This window comes from Chinchilla lanigera, unplaced genomic scaffold (genome assembly GCF_000276665.1).
Source record: "Chinchilla lanigera isolate Chin_1 unplaced genomic scaffold, ChiLan1.0 scaffold00022, whole genome shotgun sequence".
Lineage (NCBI taxonomy): Eukaryota > Metazoa > Chordata > Mammalia > Rodentia > Chinchillidae > Chinchilla > Chinchilla lanigera.
Window position 1 is genome coordinate 1,732,751 of NW_004955423.1, and position 10,021 is coordinate 1,742,771.

A 10,021-nucleotide genomic window follows, 5' to 3' on the forward strand; every position below is an offset into this window, starting at 1 on the left:
TTTTTTTTTTTTTTTTGAGTCAGGGTCTTGCTATATGGTGCAAGCTGGTCCTGAACTTACTAGGCAGCAAAAACTGGCCTCAAACTCACAGCAGTGCTTTGGCCCCAGCACTGGGATTATAGGCGTGAGCCACCATGCCTGACTTAAAATCCCAATTTTCTCATGAACAAAATCTCAGAAATGGGACTGGGCGTGTAGCTCAGTGGCAGAATGCTTAAGGTCCTGGTGCACATAAGTTCTGGGTTTGAGCCCCCTCTAGTAAAGAAATGCTGGGAAGTCAATTAGCCTTGATCGAGAGAAGGAATATAAAAGCACTTAAAGTCACTGTGTCTGGAGCATTGGCTTCCTGGTTAGAGCGCTAGCCAAACAGGTGTGCATGCCTGATTAAACTATCAGATGACCTGAGTATGACCTGCGCGCGCATACACACACGTACCCTACTGTGTGCACTTGGGATTTTAAAATAAATTACGGCTATTATAACAGAAGGGAAGAGCTAGGCATGGAGGTGCACACCTATAATCTCAGCGCTTCGGGAGGCTGACACAGGAGGGTCACAAATTCGAGGCTAGGCGGGAATGATGGCGCTCCCCTGTGATCCCAGCACATGGGAGGCGGAGGCGCGCAGGGAGGGAGATTTGAACAATTTGAATACTTTCAGTGACTAAGAGAGAAGTCAGCAGAGGGCAAGGATTGGAGCTGAAGATAAAGTGAGTGCTAAAATGGTGAAGATGTAGAATAGCTGATTTAGGAATGGAGAAGGTCTTGAGGAGAGACAAGGCGAGGATTTTCAGGCACTATGAAGAACCCAGCTGTTCCCCACTCCCTCCTCCCTTAGAAGGAGAAACTGAAGTCTGCAGTTGATACCTGAAATACATTTTTAGAACATGGGTCTTAGGAAATCATATAAAACCTAGGACTATACATGTGTTTATTCCATTGCCCCCTTGTGGTACAGTTCCCGTAGTTTATGAAATCATTCCTCAGCATGGGTGGGTTTTGTAACGTGAAGCTAAATGCTGCCATCTTCTGGTACTAGGAAGTATTTGCAAGCAAAGGGTGGTGGTTATTAAATGTCCGGAAATAAAAATCTTCGGAGTGGAAAACCTTTGACATTTTCTGCTTATTGTAAAGTTGAACATTCCTTATAATTTTTGTATATTTTATTTAGAAAATCGTGTTACAGTAATTATAGTTTGTGTATATGGCTGTGCCTGAAAAATAAAACAAAGCATTATGTGGCCAACTGTCCCTTCCACACAAGCATGTGGGAATTCGTTTCTGGCTTGTGATGGAAACCACAAGTTGAAGAGCCTGTTCTTTGTGACTACCTCTTTGATGCAGAGTTGGCTTTAGGCCTTTGCTCAAAACAAGAAATCAGATTTTTCTAGGTGAATACCAGACAAGTCTACACTGCTAACCAGTGTGCTAGTAACATACCTAGCTTATGCTTAAAACAAAAAATTTAGATATTATGGAAAATGATTCCCCAGTGGGTGCCCCCATGTACACCCTGGAACTGAACCCAGGGCCTTGTGCATACAAATACTTGACCGCTGAGGCTCCTTTTTAGTTTACTTCCATTCAGGGTCTCACTAAGGTGCCCAGGCTGGCATTGAACTTGTGATCTTTCTGCTTCTGCCTCCTGAGTAGCTGGGATTATAGGAGTATGAGTGCCATCAGACCTGTTTTTTGTTTTTAAGAGACAGAGTATCCCTATAATTGTCCTGGCTGGTCTGGAACTCCCAGGCTCAAGCTTGGGAGCCTCCTGCCTCAGCTTCCAGAGAACATCCGGGACTGTAGGTGCACACCCACAAGTCTGGTTCCCAGTAAAGTTTTAAAATCAAAGCCACTACATTCTTTATGTTAGTTAAGACACATTGAAAACTTAGATGCCAAACTGTGCTAATTGGTACAGGGGATGGGTTCAGAGATAAATGTAGTCCAGTCTGTGCCTTCAAATCATCTTAGTTCCTAGCAGGAAAGAAAACATGAGTGCAAATGATACACTTTTGGGAATGCTGTATACAGAACGAAGAGAGGAAAAACAGGGCCAGGAAAGAAATATACAGCCTCAGGATTATTCATTTGGAAGGTGGGTGTTCAGAGAAGGCCATGTTTAAATCCTGACCTTAACCAGAGTTAAGGACAAAATTCAGAAGCCCACAGTCAGTACAGGTGAAGGGATAGCTCTTTCAGCCCTATCCCAGAAGTTGTTTGTAATACAGCTACTACTCCTGAGTAAAAACCCAGGGTACACTTTACTCACTCGCCTGCCTGGCGGTGCTCTTCCCCTGTGTTTGATGGTGTGCTAGGCAATGTGCAGAGCCCCAAGGAAGCAAAAGTAGTCGTGGCCCTGCTTCCACATGCTTGTGGGGAGAACAAGCGCAGCCCGAGACCTTGCTGGAGAACTGTGTCCGACCCCCGTCAGTGGTAAACGTGATCGGTTGGTTTCTTTCCTCCATAAGTAGTTCTGGTTCTTTCGCCTGCCCAGTCCAGAGCAGAGGCCCTGGAGGTAGAGGGCCTGGCCTCAGACCCCAGCACCACTGACCTGCTCCACAGGTTCCCTCACCTCCCTTGCCTCAGTGTCTTCGCGAATGACATGGAGAGGATGGTAATGCACACCCCTAGGCGCGTTGTGAGGGTTAAAGAGATGTACCTGCCAAACTCTTGGGGTGATGTTGGCATACAGAAAATAATCGGCAAGTACCTGTGTACCTGCCACCTTCTTAGCAAGTCATACCCTTTTCCTGTATTTGCTTCACTTTTCAGAAGAAAGAAAATATTAGTTACGGTTGAAGTTCTCTATAATGCTAATAATCTCCTTCCTCCTCTAGAGTAACTACCCTCATGAATTTGGTGTGAGTTCTTGACATCATGTTTGCATAGCTTCTCTATGTGTACATGGTATGATGAACATATGGTGTTTATTTTTTGGTTATTATAGTAAACAACACTATTCCCCCTCAGAATACTTTCCTTGACTCAAACTGACTTATCCTATCATTCTTGTCACTTTCTGAACCACTTCTAGAAGCCCTTTTTCATGAGTGTCTTTAGTGGCACTATTATAGCTGCTTCAGTATCCTGAAGTAATTACAAATATTCACCTTTCATAGTCATTTTAACTTTGGGAAAGAGCCAGAAGTTGCATGGTACCAGATCTGGTGAATACCATGATGTTTTTATTTAACAAAAGTTTCCATAAACAGTTGGCCAGTGAGGGGTGATCAATAAATGCAGTGAATTTTTAAACAAACAAAAAAAATTCATTACAGCTGACCATGGTGGCACACACCTGTAATACCAGCGCTCAGGAGGCTGAGGCCAGAGGATCACCACAAGTTCAAAGCCAGCCTGGGCTACATAGTGAGTTCAAGGCCAGCCTGGACTACTTAGTGAGACTGTGTTTCTTTCTTTCTTTCTTTCTTTTTTTTAAAGAGTAAAAGAAGGATAACATAATAATGGGGGGGGGGGCCTTACCAAATTACAGACAAAGTGGTAGGAAATTATCAATGGTTGTTGTTTTACATATTGTTATCTACAAGATAGTTTCTCAGGAAAACAAATAGACAAATAATAGTGAGTTAGAGACAAAAGAGGTAGGAGATTATCGAGTTGTTGTGCTATACTTTGGTATCTTCAAAGTGGCTTCTAAAGAAAATAAATAGAGCTATACATGAGTGACCTATTGAAAAATCATTAACTATTCTCAATGGTTGTTGTAGGAAACACCTAGTAATAAACATACATCCATTTACGAAATAGGATAGGAACAATACAAACATTACAGAGTTATGGACAGATTAGTAGGAAAATACCAGTGCCTGCTGTAATACATGGTGGTATCTTCAAAGTGGTTTCTCAGGAAGACAGAGATACACAAGAAGGATCTAACAAGTAGTTACAGCCTAAGGGTTGTCAAAAATAGCATATTACCTCCTCACCAGTGACTCCTTTCACTGAGGTGTTACGGCTGGAAGGAAGGCCAGGATTGAAAAGAAGGACCAAGAGACTTGCACCTGTGTCTAGCAACAGCCTGTTTTCTTTCTCCTCTGTAGTCATAAGTGAGACTGTGTTTAAAAAAAAAAAAAAGTATTCCAGTGAAAGATATATTGCCATTACTCTCCCTCAGAATACTCCCCCTTGCTTCAGAAATACTTCCTATCACTCTTGGAAATGTGTCTTTTAGTATAATAATTGTTTTAATTTAAAAATTTAACCACCCCTTATATATAATAAATACAGTAGTGTTTATTGCTTTGCATATTTCTATGTTTTAATAAATGATACTAACCACACATACTGTTCTGCAACTTTTCCTCTTAACATTGAGATTTTTCCATGTTGCTGTGTATGGGCCTACTTCTTTCATTTTAATGACTGTGTAGTATTTTATTGTGCAAATAGACGAGTTTTTTCAGCCATTCTCCTGTTGATGGTCGTTTACATTGTTCCCCATTTTCTGCTGTTACAAGCGGGACTACATGCTAGGTTGTCCTCCCAGATGTGCTTTCTTTGGAGGAAAAGATTTTTGGTTATTGGTTTAATTTTTTAAATTTTTTCTTAGTCTTACTCAATTTTGCTATTACTTCTGGCATTGTTTTTTATTATTTATAATTTTGTTTTAAAAATTGTTCATTTAGGCAGGCATGGTGGCACACGCCTGTAATCCCAGCACTTGGGAGGCTGAGGCAGGAGGATCCTTGTGAGTTAGAGGCCAGTCTGGGCTACAAAGTGAGCTCAGGGCCAGCTTGAACTGCATAGTGAGACCCTGTCTCCAAAAGACCAAAAAAAAAAAAAATGTTCATTTAGAATGTGTTGCCATAAAGTTGTTTGTACTTTTCATTATCACTACCCTGTTCTTTCCTCATCATGTTTATTTTTACCACCTCCCTTTCCCCTGATCAGCCCTTGTATTGGTCAGCTTTTCCTTGCTGGGACCAAATTCCTAACATATATAATTGAAGGCAGGGAGGCTTATTTGCTTGGTTTCAGAGGATTCCGTCCGTCCTTAGCTGGCTCTGAAGCGGAAACAGCGTGGCAGAAAGTGTGGTAAAGGAGAGCTGCGGAGGCCGAGGTAGCTGGGGAGTAGAGCAGGGGAACAGCGCAGCGAGGAAAGGGCCAGGGGTCAGATTAGACCCCAAGGCATCACACCTCCTTGGCCCATCCAGCCGCACCCAGAAGTGTACTGTATCAATCCCCCTAGGCTTCCATGTTTGAATTCAAATTACTAATTTCTTCAAGAGATGCTAGTTAGCCAGGCATGGGTGCATGCCTGTAATCCCAGCATTTGAGAAGGCTGAGGCAGGAGGATTGCATGCATTTGAGGACAGCCTGGACTACATAATGAGTTTAAGGCCAGCCTGAACTACATAGTGAGACCCTGTCATGCCAAAAAAAAAAAAAAAAAAGCTAGTTCAGAAACATGTAATACCTTTTACTTGAAAGTTCAGCTGTATAAAATAAGAATACCGGGGCTGGGAGTTTAGCTCAGTGGCACAGCGCCTGCCTGGCAAGCACAAGGTCGTGAGTTCGATTCCCGGTACCGGAAACAAAACAAAACAAAACAATACCTATTATTGAGTCTTTAGGCTTTCTGTACTTATTATGCCATTTAATCATAGTGATGCCATAAATCAAATGCTGTCAACATTTGTCATTTATAAACAAGAAAGCCAAGACACGGGCAAGTCACACGCCCTTTCCCAAGGACTTCAGCGGCGTTTTACTACTATTGTCTTCCCCTGGATGTGGCTGTGGAGAAATCTGATGTTAATCTGATTTGTTTGCCCTTAAATATGCCTTGATCTTTTTGCCTGGATGCTCAAAGGATAATTTATTTTTGAAGTTCAGTAAATATCAAAGGGATATGTGATAGAGGTCATCCAGCACCAGGTTTTCTTGGAATGGTATATGTCCTTTCTACCTGTAGATTCAAGTATTCTTTCATTTACATGAAGTGTCCTTGAATTCTACTTGGAATTTTTTTTTCTTTTCCACTTACTCCTGTTCTCCCTTATATGGACATACTGGATATCTTCTCTCTTCTGTGTCTATAAATTTATCTCAAATTCATTTTCTTTTAATTTCCATTTCATTTTGCTTACTTTCCTCAATCTAGTCCTCATCAGCCATATTATATTTTTATCCTTTTTTCTTCTTCCTTCCCTTCACCATTTACAATGTCACTTTTATTTCTAAGACTTTTTGCTTATTTTTTCCTTCTAAATTCCGTTAGCTTGGCGGCTGGGGATTTAGCTCAGCAGTACAGCGCCCAGCTGGCAAGCACGAGGTCGTGAGTTCGATTCCCGGTGCCGGAAAAAAGCCAAAACCAATAAATAAATAAATAAACAAATAAATCCTGTTAGCTTGCAGGGCATGGTGGTGCACACCTGTAATCCCTGCACTCGGGAGGCTGAAGCAGGAGGATTGTTGCAAGTTCGAGGCCAGCCTGGGCTACAAAGTAAACTCAAGGCCAGCCTGAACTGCATAGCAAGACCCTGTTTCAAAAAGACTAAAAAATAAAAATAAATAAATAAATTCCGTTAGCTTGTTATCCATTTCCTTCTGTTTCCTCAGCATTTCTTCTGCTTTGAAGTCTTATTTTAAACTGTTTCAGTGAATTCTTTTTACTCACACAATATGTTCAGTCTGCTTCATGGCAACACTTTTTCCGGAAAATTTCTTTAACATTTGCACTCTTTATTCCATTCCTTATACTCTTCTCTTCCTCCTTCTTTCCCTCCTTCTTTTCCTTTCTCAGTGCGGGAGATGGAGCCCCAGAGGTACTAAGCAACATCCCTAGCCCTTTCTACTTTGTTTTTAAATTTGAGGCCTGGGGCTGGGCATGATGGTGCAGGCCTGCAATCCCAGCATTCAGCGGACTGAGGCAGGAGGATCACTGCTAGTTTGGGGCCAGCCTGAACTGCATAGCAAGACTCTGTCTCAAAAAAACATTTGAGTCAGGGTCGCACCAAGTCGCCCAGGCTGGCCTTGAAATCACCATGCTTCTACTTCACCCTCCTGAGTAGCTAAGTTTATAGGCAGGTGCGAATGTGCCCAGCATTCCCAATTATTACAGATTTACTGTATAGATTTCTTGCTTCTATTTTTTGATTATTATTCATTCTTGTGTTATTTCCTGTTTATTTTTGTTTTATTTTTTGAGACAGAGTCTTGCTGTGCGATTCAGGCTGGCCTTGAACTCAGTATGTAGCCCAGGCTAGCCTCAATGGTTAAATGATACCGTATTTATCAAAGGGAATTTACATTCATTTTCTCCTTTTCTTGCTTTGTGTGATCTCAAGGATGAAAAAAATAGCAGATACAACTTTATTTTGTTGTTTTAAATTGTTGTGTTATCTTAAACCTTTAAATTTATTTATTTATTTATTTATTGTCTTTTTGAGACAGGGTCTCTCTCTGCAGTTCAGGCTGGCCTTAAGCTCACTTTATAGCCTAGGCTGGTCTCAAACTTGCAGTGATCCTCCTGCCTCAGCCTCCCGAGTGCTGGGATTACAGGCATGCGCCACCGCACCCGGCTCCTTTAAATTTATTTTAAAATCAAGGTCATTTTTGTTGTAAAGAGTGCTTCAACTGGGTGTTGAGGGCTCACCTGTAATCTCAACACTGAGACAGAAGGATCACAAGTTCAGACCTTGCCCGGGCAACTTAGCAATTTAAAATTTTAAAAATGGCTGGGGGTATAGCTCTGAGCAGAGGCCTTGGGCTCAGACTACAATAACACAAAGGGGTGGGGCAGAAAGCCTCTGTTCTTAGAGAGAGTGAAGATGATGTTAAATGGGAAAAATGGTTTCAGAATACTGTGCACATCCCAGGAGCAGTGAACCTTATCACAGAGCCAGTTAGAATCAGAGCTTGGATTCAAATCCAGATCTGTGTAAATCCAAAGCCTGAGCTCTCCCCAGGAGGGAACTTTGTCTTTGCCAGATGTTTCTTCTTAGGAACATTTTTATTAACTGTGTCTTTATTTCTCGGTTTTTAGTGTGACAAGTACAAGACTGGAGTTATTGATGGGCCAGCGTGTAATAGCCTTTGCGTTACAGAAACTCTTTACTTTGGAAAATGCTTATCCACCAAGCCCAACAATCAGGTATGGACACTAAAAAGGAATACAACAGAATGTCAGTGAGCTCTAACTTTACCTTAAACTAAAAGCTTTATGAAAATAATTCTTGAACAAGAGATTTAGCACGTTACCTGTATTTCAATTTTGAGTGCTTTGATTCATTGATGCGAAAGATATGTAATAATTCCTTAGTCTTAGTATATTCCAGACATTGTTTTAATTATTAGAAATACAGTGATGATGAAGACAGACAAGATTACTTCCCCTCCAAACTTTACATTATCCCAGAGAGCTGTAGATACAAATGGTTGATAGATAAACAACAAGTAAACAATGTCATTATAAAACATGCAGTGTTCTCTGTAGGAGATCCAGCAGGTGAACTGATAGAAAATGCAAGGAGTGGGATGGTACCTCCCGAAGTGCTTTAGAGAAAGGAGATCGAGGAAGACCTTTCAGAGATCACATCACAGAGAACACAGACCTGAATGTAGAGTCAAACACTGTAGGCACAGGATGATCGAAGTCAAAGTAAGAGCCACAAACAACTGATAAACATAATGAAAAAAGTTGTGTCTCATCAAAGAAATATAAATAAAAACAATAAAATGACCATTGAACTAGAAGAAAATACAACAAACATCCGTGGGCAATGGAAATGGTTTGGTTTTGTTTTTTAGAATCCAGAAGCACTGTACCACTGAAATACATCCCCAACCCTTCTTGTTTTTTATTTTGAGTCAAGCTGTACGTAAGTTGCCGAGGCTGGGCTCGAACTCACAGTTCTCCTGCCTTCACCTCCCAGAGTGCTGGGATTATAGGCACGCACCGCTGTTGCACCTGTGCTTTTATGTTAATGCTAATATGAGAGAAGATATATAATAAGTAAGTGGATAAATAGATAAGATAATGTCAGAGTGTGTTAAAGACTATGAGGGAAACAAAACAAGATGAGTTAGAAGAACCTATTGTAGACAAGGGGGCAGGAAAGGCCTTTCTAAGGTGCCATTGGAATGATGTGGAGAAGCTAGCCATAGGCAGATCGAGGAGAGTCCACTCCGGGAAGAACCAAGAGCAAGTGAAGCAGATCATGAAGCAGAAGGAAGCTTGGCAGGTTCCAAGAAGAGAAAGACCAGAGTAGCTGGGACATAGAGAAGTAGGAAGAAAATGGTACAAGGTCAAGTAGGAGGGGCTGGGGATTTAGCTCAGTGGCACAGTGCCTGCCTGGGAAGCGCGAGGTCATGAGTTCGGTTCCTAGAAACAACACAAACAAACAAACAAACAAACAAAAAGATCAAGTAGGAGGAGTACACTGGGCCAGCTCACCAGGCTATGGAAAGGAATGGGCTTTATTCTAATTGAATTGGGAATTTATCAGAAGCTTTGAAGAGGAGTGATACAATCTTTGTTTGTATTAATATTATGCTTAATATGACCATTTTTTAGGTGCTACAGATTAAGTTCAGGCCCTTGCACATGCTGGGCACACACTCTACCATGGAATTATACCCAGCTCCTTTTATTTTTTGAGACAGGGTCTCACTAAGTTCTTCAGGTTGCCCTCAAACTTGCAATCTTCCTGCCTCAGCCTTTCAAGTACCTGGGATTACACCACGCCCAGATCCTGTTCATTTTTTATACAGAAGAAAGGCAGCCCCTAGAATAAGTGGTTAAGACCAGCAGCTCTTAGTCTTGACCAGCTAGTTTCAAATGTTGGCATCACCACTACTATGCTGCCTTTAGCTGTTACTTACTTATCTCTGGTTCAGTTTCCCCAACAAAGAAATGATGATAATGGTGGTACCTACCTCATAGAGTTGGTACAAGGATTAAGTAACAATGGGGCTGTGGATTTAGCTCAGCGGCACAGCGCCTGCCTGGCAAGTGCAAAGTCTTGAGTTCAATTCCTGGTACCAGAGAAAAAAACCA

At 41.6% G+C, this 10,021-nt stretch overlaps 1 protein-coding gene across 1 annotated transcript in view; it reads left to right on the forward strand.

Annotated features, from left to right (window-relative positions):
• The window catches only part of Fam69a (family with sequence similarity 69, member A), a 97,090-nt gene that overhangs the window by 81,189 nt on the left and 5,880 nt on the right, over positions 1-10,021 (forward strand). The window contains exon 3 of the mRNA XM_005385041.2: positions 8,009-8,116. Within this exon, the coding sequence (XP_005385098.1) occupies positions 8,009-8,116 (108 nt within the window). The remainder of the gene's footprint in view (positions 1-8,008; positions 8,117-10,021) is intronic.